The following is a 17,915-nucleotide window of genomic DNA, read 5'->3' as shown; positions in this document are numbered from 1 at the left end:
AAGAAAAATTCTGAGAACTAATAAAAAAAATAATAGATCAAGTTTTATTTTTTTTTAATAACCAATGTAGGTAATGATGATGATGATAATGATATTATTGAAGCAGGCAATTGATGAGGCATGCTATTCTGGCTTAATCTCTTCTTCTTCTATAAAAATAACCAAGAAGATATAGATTTTATAAAATTTTTGCATTGACCAGTTTCTGTATTTTTTTAAACCCTTCTCTCTAATCGGATTGCCGAATATATCTCTCTCCTAATTCTCGCCATTCATCCTTGTTGTTTGTAAGACGTTTCCACATTGGTCCTGCAGTTCTTTTAACATCGTCGCTCCAGCGCATTTGCGGTCTTCCTCGTGGTCTGTTGGCTTTATATGGCCGTCAATTCCCAATTTCTTTATTCCATCTGCCATCCTTAAGACGTTCGTTATGTCCAGCCCATGTCCATTTCAGTTTAGCTGCCTGTTCGACAGCATCTTTTACTTTTGTTCTATTACGAATGTCTTCATCGATTTTATGGTCTATGAGTGAGATACCCAGCATCTGTCGTTCCATAGCTGTCTGAGTTTTTCTGATCTTCTCTCCATGTTTATTTTAGTGAATGTCTAGGTTTAAACTCCATATGTAAGTACATGTAGGATACAGGAATTAAACACTTTGGTTCGCAGTCTTTGAGGTATATGTTTATTTTTAAGTACGTATGAGAGTCTTCCGAATGCTGCCCATCCCATTTTTATACGTCTGCTTATTTCGGTAGTCTGATTTTCTTTGCTTACCTTGACATTTGGACCCAGATATGTATATCCATCTACGTGTTCTATCTCTGTCCCTTGGATGTTTATTATAGGTTTGTCATCTTTGTTTGACATTAGTTTAGTTTTGCTGAAATTCATTTTCAGTCCTTTTTTAGGGATTGTATGTAGCTCCTCAATCATCGGTTGTTTCTGTATATTAAGTTGAAATATTCTGCGGGAAAACTCTGCTATCATACAGCAATGCACATATTAACAAATATTTTAAACGCTTATTTTTAAACGCAACTATCTTCTTCTTTTTTCGTTTGTTAATGATCTCGTTTTATCTATGAAAGTATTAAATAATTATTCTGTGGGGATTTTAAAACTATTTTTTTATTATTGCAGTCTGGAACTCCGAATCCAATAGCCAGAATTTACTTGTACGACATAGTTAATAAGAAAACGAAAGAAATTCAAATACCGCTTCATTTAAGCAACGTCGAACCCAACGATTTTATATTTTATGGACTCACCTGGATCTCTGCTGAAGAATTATCTTTAGTCTGCACAAATCGAGTACAAAACAAAAGTTCCATTCTAAGGTGTTCAACAAACGGCAGCTGCGAAGAGGTAAGTAGATATTTCAATTTCTTTATAGATTTCGATCTGTCAGTATTCTTTTTTATATTCAATACAAGTCTACGTTTAAAGCCGAAATCTGTGAAGCGGCGTTCCTCATCGGCGAAGAAGAGAAATAGAAAATAAGTAATAGCAAAAGACCAAATATAAAGACGGAAACCAATGCAACGTGAAATACCGTTATTTCCCAAAGAATGTGTTTACAATGGAAGCTATTGAAAATTGATTAATATAGATAAGCTATCGACAATGAGTTTTTGATATACTTTACTTTTTTTATAGTATTTTTCTTCATGTTATTGTTTAGTTCGACAATGTAAGTCTCTCGTTTATACATCGACGATTGAATCATGCTTTAGTTGAAACAATTATGATGTTAGTACCGATTTTCATTGATTTTTATTAAATTTATGTTATTTTGTTCATAGTTTTTTATTGTTTGGTAATAAATTTTAATGCTTTTTAAAATTTAAAGATTTCGAAGACAATATTGTATTGTGGGTTATAATTATTATAAATTTTGCAGCATTTTTCATCATAAATTTATTCAAAAAGGAAGGCAACAACATGTGCTATTCCCAAACGCTCACATAATATGTCAACGGCCATATCACACTGAATATACCTGTTCTTGTCCGATCACAGAAGTCAAGCAGTCTCGGATGTGGTGAACTTACTTGGTGGGTGACCTCTTGGGAACACCACATGTCCTTATCTCCCTTTGAAAATAAATTTATTTTTTACAAAGATTGTGGCTTATTTCAGTCTAAATAGTAAACTGTATCAAGATGAGACAAGAAAATAACTTTCAAACATTATTAGAAAACGATATTAAAGAATAAAATTGGAGCCGTTGATTATCGGTCTTTATTTTAAATATCTGATTAAGTTTTAAAGTTTTTTTTTAGATCTCTAGATAATAATCCAGTTCTCATATTTTAGGAAGTTTCCCAAACAGAAAGCAAGGGCTGGATAACCCCAATTGTACCAATTTATAGTAAAAACGGTACTAAAAGACTGGAGGTACTACCTCAACCTGAAGGAGATGACAGATATGATCATCTGGTGCTCACCGACGTTAAGACCAAAACAGCAAAGAGGCTGACACATGGGAAATTTTCTGTCTTATCTATAATTGCCTGGAATGAAGACACGGGTCTAATGTAAGACGATTAGAAATATTATTTGCATCAAACTTAAAACTTTTTCATTTTTAATAGCCTTCAATTTTTATTATTTCACTGTACATAACTTCGTTCTTCTTTTAGTTATTATAGTGCCACTTCAGTCGATTGTCCATCTCAACAAAACTCGTACTCTGTGGACGAGTCGGGAAATATCAGTTGTCTAACATGTTTCTTTACTATAGATGAAACACCTTGCAGGTTTGGTACCTTAATCTTTAGTACTGAATTATCTTACTACGTCAAAATGTGTCTGGGACCACAGGTACCTCTTGTAGGTATCGAAAACACCAAAGATGTAAGTATATATTTGACTTATTTATTTATCAAATAACAGTATGTAATTTGAAACTAATAATAAAAGAATATTAACCAAATACATAAAATCTACCAAGAAACTATTTATTATTTATTTGTTTACCTAGCTCAATAGTCCTTCAAAACCTAGCTAAAATACAATTACTATAATATTTATATATTATGAAATTTGTAATAAGTGTAGTGGCTTCTTGTTCAATCATGCTCTGTGCCTACTAAATTGACTTACTATTCACCTCCATTCTTCCCATTTGTTGCTTTTTCTTCTCAACCATCAATTCCTTATTTTCTGAGATCTTCCTGTACCATCTCTTTCTCGTTTGTCCTTTGTTTCTTATAGTAATTGGACACTGTTTTACGCTAATCTTTGGCATTCTCTTCCTTTTAATTCTTATGACTTGCTCCATCCATCTTACTCTTTATGTCTTTATAAGACGATTGATACTTAACCCCAACCTTAACCCAAACTTCCAGCGTATTTTTGTTTGTACATATAGCTCTGAGCATTTTCCTTTCCCATCTTTCCAATTTCTACGTATTTTCTTTTTTCATTGTCCATACATCACTGTCCATTATTATTTATATATTATTATTATTATTAATATTATTAATATTACCCTATTACCGTTTAATAAGTAGTTAACTTTATTTTTTTCGATACATTGTTCGATTTCATTAGTGGTCTTAGGCTTTCCATCTAATAATTTTCACTAGCCTATCTGGCATTCAGTTCCCATTCTTCCAAACCCTTTTCTTCTATAAAAACCCCTAGATAATTAAAATGGACTCTCTCAAAATTATACTTCCTTGATTCATTTGATGTGAAAGTAAACTGTCCCTCTTCTTTTTGATATTTGTATTTCCGAATATCATGTGACTTTTCCTGGTTTATTCATCATCATTATTCTGTCTTTACAACCCTGCATGGGTTCTAGCCTCCTCAAGAATTTCTCTCCACTCGTCCCTATCCATTGCCTTCCTCCTCCGCCAAGCACGTATTCCCATATTTCTCATGTCTTCATCGATGTTGTGAAGGAACCTTGTTCTGGGTCTTTTTCTCCTTCTCTGACCAATGCTTCTATCAATCAGTGTTTTTCTAGTGTCATTTGTTCCACCCGCATTATACGCCCTATCCACCTTAGACGTCCTATCTTAATATGTTTTATGATATCTGGTTCCTGGTGTATTGTATAAAGTACAAAGTTGTATCATCTTCTCCACCCTCCATTGTCATTCACTGCTCCATAGATTCGCCTTTGTATTTTTCTTTCGAAATATCCTATCACGTTTTCATTACTTTTTGTTAGAGTCCAGGTCTCTGAACTATATGTTAGGAGTGGGCGTAGTATTGTTTTATAGACTTTTATTTTTGTATCTCTCGATATAATTGTGGATTTAGGGAGGATATTGAGCCCAAAATAGCATCTGTTGTCCGTGCAAATTTTGCAGTTTATCTCTGCGGTAGTATTATTTTCAGTGTTAAGGAACGCTCTCAGGTATACAAATTCGTTAACTGCTTCGATGACGTCGTTTTCTATAACAAGTGGTCAAGATTTGTGGTTGCGTGCTTATTTTTGAGGATTTGCATAGAGGAAACCTGTGAGAAAATAAAAATAGTTATAGTCGGGGCTGACGAAGTAGTCGCAAGTAAAATAAAAAGAAATCACAAAAACGAGTGAATGACGGAAGAGATACTTGATCTAATGGAGCAACGCAGACAGTACAAAATACATCAGAATCAACAGGAATACAAGGATATCCAACGTACTATAAGGGCAAGAAATAAAAACGCAAAGGAAAGCTGAATGAAAGAACGTTGTGAAGAATTGGAATTACTACAAGAAAAGGTAGATAGCTTTGGACTACATAAAAAGGTCAAAGAAATTTTGAGCATATACAAGAAACACCATGAGACTCGCCTTAAGAATGATCAAGGAAACTACCAGGAAGAACTAGCTAAAATCTGAGCAAACTACGCTTCGTCCCTCTTTTCCTGCCTGGTATTTTCCTACTCGTCTGTTCCTCTTACCTCATCACTTTCTCCTACCAGGTTTTCTTCTTCTTTCTCTATATTAAGTGCCTAGTTAAAGTATTCCACCCATCTATTCAATACATCTTTTCTTGTTGTTAATAGGTCGCAATTGTGACTTCTGCATTGTCTTGTGGTTGCCTTGAATTCTTTTTTGTTGATGTTAACTCTCTTAAAGAATGCTCTGATTTTTTTTTCTCTGTTGAGGTTTTCTATATATTTAAGTTCCTTATTTAAATGGTTTCGTTTTTTTTTGTGTATCCTCTTTTGTTCTCTTCTATTTATTTGGTAATTCTCTACAGTTGTTCTATTTCGCCGGTAAGCATCTTTCTGTAGGCTTCATTTTTTTATTTTGTTTCATTCTTGCATTCATTGTCAAACCAATGATTTTTACTGGCACAAATTTCTGTTTCTATTTCGTCATTCGCTGCTGCTTCAATGTCTTCCTTTATTCTGTTCCAGTAGAAGTATATGTCTGTCTGAACTTCTTTATTCACATTCTGATTCCTTAGCCTGTTGGTGATGTTTTCCGAGTACCGTTCTGCAATTGTCGCATCTCTCAGCTTTTACACATTCCATTTTTTTTCTCTTGTTTTATTTCTAGGTCAAAATATTTTTCATCTTTTTCTAATTTTTTTATAATATTTCGTAATTTTTTTTTGTTTTCGTTGGAATAGTAAGATAATTCGCAAAGGCTATTGTTGATTTGTATTGTTGAAGATGGAACCGGTCGTTTTAACTAGTATTGTTTCCAATAGCAAGATAAAAAGCATAGTGGATAAAGCATTTTCTTGTATAATACCTCTGTTCGCTTCAAATTAATCCAAGGGGAACCCACTCAATACTACATGATTTCGTGCACTATCCAGAGTCATTTTTACTAACCTACCATCTTTGGAGGTATATACAAAGAGATCATTGCTTCATACATTTTATTCCTTCTTATCCTATCATACGCTTGTTTAAAATCTATGAACAATAGATGCAGGATTACTTTATGTCCATAGTACGTAGTCTGGATTACTTTTAGTGTAAAAATATGAAATACCACTGATCTAAAAACTGGTCTGATACTCACCTAGTTTATCTTCAGCAAATCTGTTGTCTCTCTATTAGCATACTCGTTAATACCTTGTAACAAGTATCCAACAATGCAACTCTTTTGTAATTTTCAAATGCCAATATATCCCCTTTTTGTATATGGGACATCATAAAGCTTTGGTCCAAATCTTCTGCATATTTTCATCTTCCCATATCCTCTTGATAAGGCTATCAATCCGTTTTTGTAGATCTTTTCCTTCATTTTTAGCATTTCCGCAGTATTTTTTTTGTTATTTTTTAGCCCATTAATCTATATCATAAGTCTAGTAGAACTAGACAGTTCTACTATTATGCCATCATCCTCTATAAGACAATTTTCATTCTCATCTGTATTTTTATCCATTAAGTAGTCTCTTCTATACTAATCACTAAATCATTTTTACTTGTGTATGTTCCATCTTCTTTTTTCATGTATGAATTTTAATTCTGGTATTCTCTTTCAGACTTTTAACTTTTAGATAAAACGACCGTATTTCTTTTTTCTAAAATCTTTCCACTATCTTTTCTTTTTTTCTTATAAATTTCATGTGGTCTCTTTCCACCAATACGTGAAACCCTTTATTATCTACATAAAAGCTTTCATCTCTATCTAATTGGCTCATTTCTAACACATTCTCTATAATGTATTAAATAGTAGAGTCGCAGCATCAATTTTATCACATATATATTGAACTAACAACTATTTTTTATTCCAGAGTGAGGACATTCTAATATGGGAAGATAACTTTATTCTAAGAATTGCTCTAGCCTATAAGTTACATCCAAAAGTTAGAGATTTGGTGGTGCCAATAAACGATGAATTCTCAGCTAGAGTGAGATTGTTGTTGCCTCCCAATTTGGATGAATCTTCCAATAAAAAATACCCTGCTATTATAGACACGTAAGCGTTTTATTAACTTTTTCTTATACATTGTAGGTATTGTATATGTCCAGCACTTCTTTTTCTTTGTCGAGTTCTATCACCGTTTCGCTAAAGCCACGATCTTTTACCAGGACCACGTTTAGCTTGGTTTTTCCTTTGTGATTTAAATTATCACTTTCTTCCTCTTATTCTTCTTTATGTCTAATAATGTGTACATTTTAAAGGTATTTTATAATGATATCATTGTTGTTTTTATTTTGATTAGCTTCTTATATGTTCTGGCTAAGTTTAACTATCTTTTGTCTTGGTTGCTATAAGTTGGTGGCTCACTAGAAATCATGCCTGGGCAAGTTGATCTTTAGCATCCCCCTTCTTCATGTGCCTTGTCCGTTCCGAACGTTGGCAATCAACATGGCTATTCTGACTTTGTTTACGGCAGATCTGAATAGTTCAGCAGATGACAATCCGAACCATTGCCGCAAGTTTTGGAGCCACGAATGTCTTCTCCTCCCTGGACCCCTTCTGCTGTCTATTTTCCCTTGAACGATCAGTTGTAGTACTCTATATTTATTATGTCTCATAACGTGACCCAAGTATTCCAACTTTCTTTTCTTTATACTTATTCTTACCTCTCTCTCTTTACCTATCTGGCGTAGTACCTCTTCGTTGGTCACGTGCTCAGTCCAGGATATACGTAATATACGTCGGTAAGCCCACATTTCGAAGGCCTCTACTTTTTTCATCAATGTTGCGGTCATTGTCCACGCCTCCATTCCATATAACAAAACCGGGAATACATAACATTTTAGAAGTCGAATTTTGAGAGGTAGGGTGAGGCTTTTAGAGGTGAAAATTTGCTTCATGCTAGTGAACGATGCTCTTGCCTTTTCTACTCTTATACGTATTTCCTTCGCTTGATCCCAATTTGAGTTAACTGTTGTTCCCAAGTAGATGTACGAATCCACGTGTTCAATTCTTTCATTGTCTAATATCAGTTGCTGTGGTGGTTGTTGGGTTTTGCTTACTAACATCCATTTGGTTTTTGTGATATTTAGTCTGAGTCCGTATTGTGCACTTGTTTTTTGTATCTTACTCATTAGGCAACTCAGTTCCTCCATGCTACTTGCTAGCATCCCCCAAAAATAAAAATCTAGGGGAGTTAGGTCTGATAACTGAGGTCGTCATTTTATGGTATTTTGTGTACCAATTACACGTTCCGGAAAAATTAAATCTAAATAGTTTTCAACGGCCTGTGCACTATATGAAGGACATCCATTTTCTTGAAACCAAATTTCGTTTTAAGTTGATTTGAAGATGAAGTCGACGTGCCGAAATAATTTGATTTCGTAGTAATTTAAGAAAAACATTATTATGTTCTTTAGTTGACTATATGACTTTTATTTTCAGTTATGGTGGTCCAGGCAACAACCAGATCAACGATGCTTACAATGTACAATTTAAACATTATTTGGTTACAAAAAGAGAGTACATATATATTTACATCGACGGAAGAGGCAGCGGGAGAGACGGATACAACAAAATGTTTGATATGTACAGAAGATTTGGTACTGTGGAAGTAGAAGACCAAATTCAGATTACAAAGTAAGTTTATTTATATTTAGTTTTCTACCTTTGGAAAAAACTATGTCAAGACTCCTTAGATGGTTAAGGACTTTTATTAAAATTATAATCATTTTTATACAAAAAAATATTAAATTACACAAAAATAGTAATTCAAAATTATCTCAGCTATATTTTTTACTTAAAGCCATTTTTTTACGGCATATAGATTCTTGGTAAATCGATTTTTGTTGTGTTTTTATCCCCTTATGAGGGGGGTTTTAGGAGAAAGCAGGGTGGTTAAAGTAATAAACTTTTTTGCATCTTTTTTGGGGTCCCAAAATTGATATTCTTGGCAAAATTCAGTTTCTTCGAATGATTTTTAGGCATCAAATCTATAACGACTATACTAATTGAACTAAATTCAATCAACTAAATAAAAAAATTTGTGTTTGGATACTCCAAATAATTATACACCTGATTTTACTGTTTTTCTTAAAGTACTAGATTGCTATTGAATTTTTTAGGTACTTACAAGAGCACTTGCCATATATCGATGCTCAAAGAACAGGTATTTGGGGTTGGAGCTATGGGGGATTTTGCTCCAGCTGGGCCTTAGCTAAGGACAAAGATCATGTTTTCAAGGCAGCCTTATCGGTAGCTCCAGTTACAAGTTTTATTTATTACGGTAAATATTCAGCAACATTTACATTTTTAAGATTCCCTGTCATTTTTAAAACAATTCTTGTTTGTTTATTAGTAAAATTGATCAAATGAAGTGAATTTTATAATTAATGTTTTAGATTCCATATACACGGAAAGGTTTATGGGACTACCAACACCCGAAGACAATGAACAAGGATACAACAACACTGATCTCACCAATGCAGTTGAGGCTTTCAGAGGCAGAAACTATTTTATAATACACGGAACTGGTGATGACAACGTCCATTATCAAAATTCCATGATACTGGTCAAAGCGTTGGAACTGGCTGATATTGACTTCAGGCAACACGTTAGTACATTTACTATGATAAATATTTTTTTTTATTTATAAATTCGCATCAACTTGAAAGGTATTAGCGAGAAGCAAATTTTTACAATATTAAATATTAGATTTTTACAAATACTATATAATGGTTGGTAGAAATGGTCATATTTTACTAAATATGACCATTTCTACCAACAAAACTAAATGTATGACAATAGCAAAAGATCCTCTCAGATGTAAGCTAGTGGTTGAGAACAACCCCATAGAACAGGTGATGCAACTCAGATATTTGGGCATAGATCTATCAAGCATACTTCTTCTTCTTCTTTTGGCATCATAACCCTGGATGGGTCTTTGCCTGTCTGGCTATGTCCTTTCATTCAGATCTCTCTTGTGCCCTTCTTCTCCATTGTCTTATGTTCATTGTTTTCAGGTCGTCTTCCACGTCATCCAACCATCTCGTTCTGGGCCTTCCTTTTTTTCGCCTTCCTATAGGCTTCCATTGTAACATTTTCTTTGTTGTTTTTGCATCGTTTTGTCTCTGCACTTGTCCCAGCCATGACAGTCTTTGACTTTTCATAAATCTTACAATGTCATAACCTTCATTTAACTTATTAACCTCGTCGTTTCTCCTGATTCTCCATGTGCCATCTTCCTCTTGTACCGGGCCATATACTTTCCTCAGTATTTTTCTCTCGAATGTCCTGAGTTGGGCTTCATCTTTTTTCGTCATTACCCAAGTTTCACATCCATAGGTTACTACGGGTCTAATCAGTGTTCTGTAGATAGTCATTTTGGTTCTTTTGTCTAATAATTTCGATGTCATCAATCTTTTATTAGCATAGTATGTACGATTCCCGCTGGAAATACGTGCATTAATTTCGCTACTTACGGAGTTATTCTGATTGATTTCTGTGTCGAGATATGTAAAGGTATCCACTCGTTCGATAGTATAGTTGTCTATTGTGATATTATTTTCATTGTCAGTTATTCTTTTGACTGTCATATACTTCGTTTTTGCTTCGTTTATTTTGAGACCTCTTTTACTTGCTTCAGGATCAATTTGTTTGAACACTTCCATTAGTCGTAGCTTATTCCTACTAATAATGGCTACATCGTCTGCATATGCAGTAATTTGTACTGATTTGGTGTTTATATGGCCGGTTATATTGGTTTTTTTGATGACTGCCTCAAGAACTAGGTTGAATAGCATGGTTGATAGGGCATCTCCCTGTCTTACTCCCATGTTGATGTTAAACAAGGGAGTCAGTTCTCCATCTACTCTGACTGCGGCTTTTGAACCCTGCAATGTCATTTTTATGAGGCTGATGTATTTCTTAGGTATACCTAGATTACAAAGGTCTTCCAGCATTTTGTCTCTTTTCACACTATCAAAAGCTTGTTTAAAGTCTATATACATATTATATAGGTCTATGTCGTATTTATAAGCTGTTTCTTGTATCATTCTTAGTATGAATATGTTATCTGTAGTGGCTCTATTTGGTCTGAATCCATTTTGATAATCACCAATTATATTTTCGGAGTATTCTAATAATCTATTGTAGATTATACCAGAAAGAATTTTGTATATTACATTTAGCAATGTAATTGGCCTATAATTCTGGCATTCCCTCTTATCTCCTTTTTTATATATTGGCTGTATGAGGCCAACTGTCCATTCCTCTGGCATTTGCTCCTTTGTTCATATCAATGTTATTAGGTAATGGATTCTTTCCCAGAGTTCGGATCCTCCATGCTTTAATAATTCTGCCGAAATTCCGTCCGTTCCTGGTGCTTTATTATTTTTTAGTTTATTTATTATCTGAACTACTTCTTCATAACTTGGATTTTCGATGTGCAGCTCCGCCGTATAATATATTGTCACGTTCTGATCATTTTCGTTGTCTGCATTTAGATTTTCTTCGAAATATTGTTTCCATCTCATTATAATTTTTTGCTTCTCTGTTAGTAGTTCTCCGTCCTTGTCTTTGCATATCGTTAGTTTTGGTCTAAATGACTGTGTACTTTCTTTTATGCATTTATAGAATTTTCTGCTTTCGCGTCTGTTGTTATGCTTTACGATTTCTTGTACTTGTTTTTTCATAGCCTCTCTTTTCTTTCTTCTGCATATTCTAGTCGCTTGTATTCTTTTTTCGTTATAAATCTCACTGCTATTTCTTGTATTTCTTTGAAGTTGGTTAAGCCTAGCTTGCCTTTGTTCCTCTACTGCAGTTCTGCATTCATCATCATACCAATCCGCATACCTATCAAGCAGACACGACCCAGTAAAGGACCTAAGGAGTCAGATCAACAAAGCATCCGCATTGTCAAGATGTTTGTGAAAGATAGTCTAGTCAAATCCGTATATGCGCCCAGATAATAAAATTAGAATATACAAGACTTGCATACGACCGATCATGACATATAGCATAGAAGTGCGCGAATATACCAACAACACGAAACAGATGCTAAGGGTTGCCGAAATAAAAACACTAAGAACAATAGTGGGCAAAACAAGAAGAGACAGATAAACTTACTACTTACTAAACTTACAAGATATTGTAAGATGGGGAAGGCAGCGTAAGAGGATGTGGTACAATCATGTAAGACGAATGGATGAGAATAGACTCCCAAAAATTGCCCTAGAAAATAACGCGCCCGGTTCAAGACCTCCCGTAAGAGCACCTAAAAGGTGGAGGGATAGTTGGCAATCTCCCAGGAAATTAACCAGAGGCAGCTTCAGAATTAAACAGATCGAAAGATCTCCAAGAAGTAGAAGAAGAAGATTTTTACAAAATTAGTAGGAATTAAGTAATTTAACATATTTGTGAAAGAACAATTTGCGCCAATTGCTGTCTGTAGATTTATTGGGATACCGTAATTGCTTCTTGCTACGTCTTGACTGACTTGACTGCTTGTCTAGAAAACTAGACTGTCTATAATAATATGTTTCACCGGAAGGTTGACTGTACACTGCTCACATTTCGGTTTAGATTCTTTTGTAATTAAAAAATTTTGTGTAGCACTGGTGTTTTGTATAAAACTTAATGAGGTCGCTGGTTAAATGATATTCGATAAATAATTATAACGAAAAAATGAAATAATTTGTTTGTAAATCAATTAGCGAAAAATAGCAAATATAACTGTCAATAAATTAGGAAATTAACTGGTCTTAATTATTATTGATGTTGGTACAAAGAATATAGACTTACCCTTTGAAATATTGGAATCGTAGCCAAGGAAATCTCGTTGGTACCGTCGGGGCGCCGGCCGGCGAAGAACCTATCACGCACTAGGTCTATCTCGTTCGATGTCTTGTTAGGAAGTGTTTTTAGATTGTAGTTCAGAAAAGAATCCTCTGGCCGTTGGGTAGAAGAGGGCACATCAATAAATCACCCTATTGCATTGTAATTGAGACCGTAATACGAAACCGTACACTTGTGTGCACATTTGTGACACAAAATACAAAGGAAGTCAAATTCTCCGCACTTAACATAATACATGAGACAACCAGTTTACAGGAAGCAATATATTTTACCAAAGTCGTTAGAATAGTATTGAATTAGATAACATTACAGTACCGTAACAGAAATATTAATAGTAAAAATATGAAAAGAAATAGTACATACTTTCCCAAAAAACTGGTATGACCTAATCTAAGACGGGTTATTGTCATTTTATCTCTTCTTTTGGTGGAAAAACGCTGCGTGGATTCTAGCTTCCTCAATAATTTCTCTCCAGTCGTCCCTATCCATCGCTTTTCTCCGCCAAGCACGTATTCCCATATTTCTCATGTCTTCATCGATGTTATCAAGGAACCTTGTTCTCCGACCAATACTTCTGTCAAGGAGCGATTTTCTAGCTGAGTCATTTTTTTCCATTCGCATTACATGTCCTTATCCGCCTCAGACGGCCTATCCTAATATGTTTTACGATATTTGGTTCCTGATATATTCTATAAAGTTCAAAGTTGTATCGTCTTCTTCACACTTCATTGTCATTCACTGCTTCATAGATTCGCCCTAGTACTTATCTTTTGAAACATCCTAACACGTTTTCATTATTTTTTGTTAGAGTCCAGGTATCTGAACCATATGTGAGGACTGGGCGTATTGTTGTTTTGTAGAGTTTTATTTTTGTATCTTTCGATATAATTGTGGATTTAGGGAGGAGATTGAGCCCAAAATAGCATCTGTTGGCCGTGCCAGCAAATTCTGCAGTTTATCTCTGCGGTAGTATTATTTTCAGTGTTAAGGAGCGCTCCTAGGTATACAAAATCGTTCACTGCTTCGATGACGTCATTTTCTATAACAGTTGGTCGTAGGATTTGTGGTTGCGTGCTTATTTTCATATACTTTGTTTTGTTGGTGTGTGTTGTTCTTTTGCCGACTCCAGCCATTTTCGTCGGGGGCGGCCTCTTTTTCTTTTTGTACCAGCCTCCGTGTTTATTAATTCATTGGGAACTCTTCCTTCCTTCATTCTTGCTATATGTCCGAGCCATCTTAATCTTTGAATTTTAGCGAGTCTTGTTATTTTTGGTTGCCCATATATTTGCATTATTTCTTTATTCGTTCTTCTTCGCCAGATATTCCCCTCTTTTACACCTCCGTATATCCTTCTAAGAATTTTTCGTTCCCATCTATCTAATTTTACTTCCATATCTTTATTTAGTGTCCAGGTCTCGCTAGCATAGAGTACTGTAGGTCGGATAACTGTTGTATATATTCGTTTTTTTGCTGTTCTGGATATTATCTTCGACCTCAGTATCTAAGTCAGGCTCCCAGCACTCTTACTACCTTTGGCCATTCTTTTTATGATTTCTTGGTTCTCTTCGTTCCTATTTGTTAGTGTCACGCCCAAGTAATCGAATTGGCTAACAACTTCAAAGTTATATTCTTTACTTGGGCTTTGTATCTTAAAGGACTGTTCTAGATGCTTTTTGGTTCCCCTCATCACCATTCATGGTTGGTGTTTGTTATTAAACCTATTTTGTAGCTGATTTTTTTTAATGCTACATACGCCTCTCGTAGAGCGTTTTCCGTTCTCCCAACAATATTGATATCATCAGAATAGGCAAGAATTTGCACTGATTTATTATATATTAAACCAATGTGATTGTTATTTGTGACATACGTTTTACTTTTTCCAGAGCCAGATTGAACAGTATACAGGAGAGATAGTTTCCCTGACGCAGCCCGTTATTGGTTTTTAAAAGGTTCAGACAGTTCCTCCTGAATTTATACTCAATTATTTTAATTTTGTCAAAAGTTTGTTTTGTTGAATTAACTAAGAATTGTTGGTGGTTCCTCTTCCCTCTCTTCTCTTCCCATTACCTCATCTCCTTTGTCTTCAAGGTTTTCTTTTTCTTCCTCTATATTAAGTGCCTGGTTGTAGTATTCAACCATCTATTTAATATATCTTTCCTTGTTGTTAATAGTTCGCCATTCTGAGTTCTGCATTGTCTTGTGGTTGCCTTGGATTCTTTTCTGTTGCTGTTAACTTTCTTATATAATGCTCTGAATAATTTCTCCCTGTTCAGGCTTTCTATATATTTAAGTTCTTTATTTAAGGGTTTCGTTTTTTTCTTTTGTGTAGTCTCTTTTCTTCTCTTCTCTTTGTCTGGTAATTCTCTACAGTTTTCCTAGTTCGTCGTGTAAGCATCTTCCTGTAGGCTTCATTTTTTTGGTTGCATTCTTGCATTCATCGTCAAACCAATGATTTTTACGGGCACAAATTTTTATTTCTATTTCATCTTTCGCTGCTGCTTTAATGTCTTCCTTTATTCTGGTCCAGTATGAGTCTATATCTCTCTGGTCTTCTTCATTTACATTCTGATTCCTTAGCCTGTTCGTGATGTTTTTCTATTTATTTTATTTTTTTTACTGGTGTTTGCAATTTTAGCCCTTAATGTTGCCCTCACTAGGCAATTATCTGAGTCTATGTTTGTGCCTATATAACTTCTGCAATTTATTACGTCTGTTCCATGCCATTTAAGTACTTTTATAACAAACGTCACTTAAGTATACCATAAAACTAATAATTTATTGATATGGATTGACCATTTTGTTCGTGGATCAAGTTTTTTCCTTGCATCTTCGAAATTGAGCATGCCTCTGTCTTCTTTGTCCATATTTGTCCATATAATATCTGTTTTTGTGCCTGATAATATTTTTCTCTAATTACGAGTAACTGTAACTGTCACTTATTTTGTAATACTAATAATTTAATAATAATATAAAACTATTTTACAGAGTTATCCGGACGAAAACCATTCCCTAGGACACGTCTCCAGGCACCTGTATCATATGATGGATAAATATTGGGCAGACCAATTCGGTGTCAAAAACCCAACTGCCGATGCGTGGTCTGCAAAAGGAGCGAATGTATTATAATTTATTTATATTTTGTAAAAAACCAATAAAAGTATTTTTCTAAAATTTGATTTTTATTTGAATACTAGTACCTACTAGGTCCCGCCCCAGGACGATAAGCGTATTTTATATTGTTGCAAACAAATTTAATTTGGGTTAAAAATTAAAATAACTCTTAAACTATTTGACAGATCACTTTAATTTTGACCATAAAATGATTTCAAATTTTAAGAACCACAAGACCCTACGTTCCATGTTACATAAAGGTTCTCAGTTCATTTAAAAAAAAGTTCTTAACAAACATTTATGAAAAACCGAAAGATCTGACTTGTTTTGTAACGTTTTAAGCAACAAATAAGAGTAGAAACATTTAAAAACGCAATTTTGAAGGTTCTGAATTAAAAAATGTAGCAACACACTTTTGGTTTCTAGCTAGAGCTTCATGTATCTCACTTTCCAAGTCTAAAATGTTTTCTCTGATTGACCGATTTTTCTAAAGCCATTTTACTCGAAGATTAAGAAATTGAAATTTTATAAAACCCATAAGAGCCTGGAGTTAACGATATTTTCTAGTAATGTGCACGTTGTCGATGTCAGAGATATGGGTCAGTATGATTCTGGGTCATATTTAGGTTTGTTAGTTTTTAGGAGAGATTTTGACCCTCATCTTAAGATTTTTACCAGATCTGTATATTCTCCATCTATTCGGAGCACCACTGTTTGATTCCAATACAGGTTAGCTATTATTTTTTAGGTCACTTCCGTCAATCCCTGTCCTCTTCAGCACTTCCATCATTTGTTCATGCCTGACTCTATCAAAAGCCTTCTTGCAGTCGATCAGGCATGCAAAAACATCACAGCTGACATCTCTACATTTCTGAAACAATACCTGCACTCTAAATAAAGCTTCTCTCGTACCAAAAGTGTTCACAAATCCAAACTGATTGGGCTCAATTTGTTCCTCGTATTTCCTGTAAATTCTTTTGTCGATGACTTTTAGAAACAGCTTCAGCAGATAGCTGATTAGGCTTATGGTTCTATTATCTTCACAAACATTTGCTCCTGATTTTTTTGGCAATGGTACGAACTCCGATTTGAGTCACTCTACTGCTATTTTTCCTGCCTTGTGTATTTCATTAAATATTTCAGTTATTATTTTTATTTGCTCTGTATCTAATAGCTTCAGCAGTTCTGCAGACATTATATCAAGTCCTGATGCCTTTCCATCTTTCATTTGTCTAAAGGCTGCTGTTATTTCTTCTGGTAGGATTTCGGGACCTGAATTTTCTTCTATGGTGGGTTCTTGTATTGTTCTAAGGTCGTGGAAAATTTCCTCCAAGTATTCTTCACATATTTTCTTTTTATTTTCTTTGGTTATGGCAAGATTGATTTCATTATCTGTTATTTTTTCGCTGTTGCGTTTTCGGAACTTGCCAGCTATTTCTCTCTCCTGTCGATGGACATTGAAATTATCATATCGACTCTAATACTCCTCCATTTCTTAACATTGTGCTATTTTTTGTTTCTCTTTGACTTCTCTTATCTTTCTTCTGACGATGGTATGTATTCTCTTATATTGTTGAAGATTTTCTTTGTTTTTCTCTCTGATCCATAAGTTCAAGTATGTTATTGGTCATCTACGATTTCCGTTTCTTTGTATCTTTCTTTAGGTGTTGTTCTTTTATTTCTCTCACTGTTTCTTGTATGATGGTTAGACTTCTCTCTATAGTTCCTGCATTTCTGCATTTTAGCATCTTTGTATTGAGGTTTTCACTCACCTTCAGTCGAACATTGGGATCTTTCAGTTTTCTAACATCATACTTCTTTATCGACTTACTTGTAACCTTCTTCATATTTGAAATTACCTACAACTAGTACACGATCAGAATTTATGTCTGCCCCCAAATACGTTTTGACAGATGCACAGCTGTTCCTATACCTCTTATTTACTAGTATGTAATCAATCTGATTTCTTACAATCATTCCCACAGAATACTGTGGAGATTTATAGGTGTACAATTCCCTTGGGTGTAGCTTAAATCAGGTATTCATTATTACTAATTGATTTTTTTCCAAAAATCTCCAATGTATCTCCCCGATCATTCCGGTTTCCTAGTCCAAA

General features: G+C 34.5%; 1 protein-coding gene across 4 annotated transcripts in view; it reads left to right on the top strand.

The window, feature by feature from the left end:
- Nucleotides 1-15,859, top strand: part of LOC140451498 (venom dipeptidyl peptidase 4) — a 63,242-nt gene extending 47,383 nt beyond the window's left edge. For all 4 annotated transcript variants that reach the window (XM_072545337.1, XM_072545338.1, XM_072545339.1 and 1 more), the window contains exons 8-15: nucleotides 1,144-1,368; nucleotides 2,320-2,540; nucleotides 2,646-2,859; nucleotides 6,705-6,889; nucleotides 8,279-8,473; nucleotides 8,959-9,119; nucleotides 9,235-9,446; nucleotides 15,674-15,859. In XM_072545337.1, the coding sequence (XP_072401438.1) occupies nucleotides 1,144-1,368; nucleotides 2,320-2,540; nucleotides 2,646-2,859; nucleotides 6,705-6,889; nucleotides 8,279-8,473; nucleotides 8,959-9,119; nucleotides 9,235-9,446; nucleotides 15,674-15,814 (1,554 nt within the window). In that variant the 3' untranslated portion in view covers nucleotides 15,815-15,859. The remainder of the gene's footprint in view (nucleotides 1-1,143; nucleotides 1,369-2,319; nucleotides 2,541-2,645; nucleotides 2,860-6,704; nucleotides 6,890-8,278; nucleotides 8,474-8,958; nucleotides 9,120-9,234; nucleotides 9,447-15,673) is intronic.
- Nucleotides 15,860-17,915: the final 2,056 nt, after the last annotated feature.

The sequence above is a fragment of the Diabrotica undecimpunctata genome, chromosome 9, assembly GCF_040954645.1.
Source record: "Diabrotica undecimpunctata isolate CICGRU chromosome 9, icDiaUnde3, whole genome shotgun sequence".
Classification (NCBI taxonomy): Eukaryota; Metazoa; Arthropoda; class Insecta; order Coleoptera; family Chrysomelidae; genus Diabrotica; species Diabrotica undecimpunctata.
This window is presented reverse-complemented; position numbering and strand designations above follow the sequence as displayed.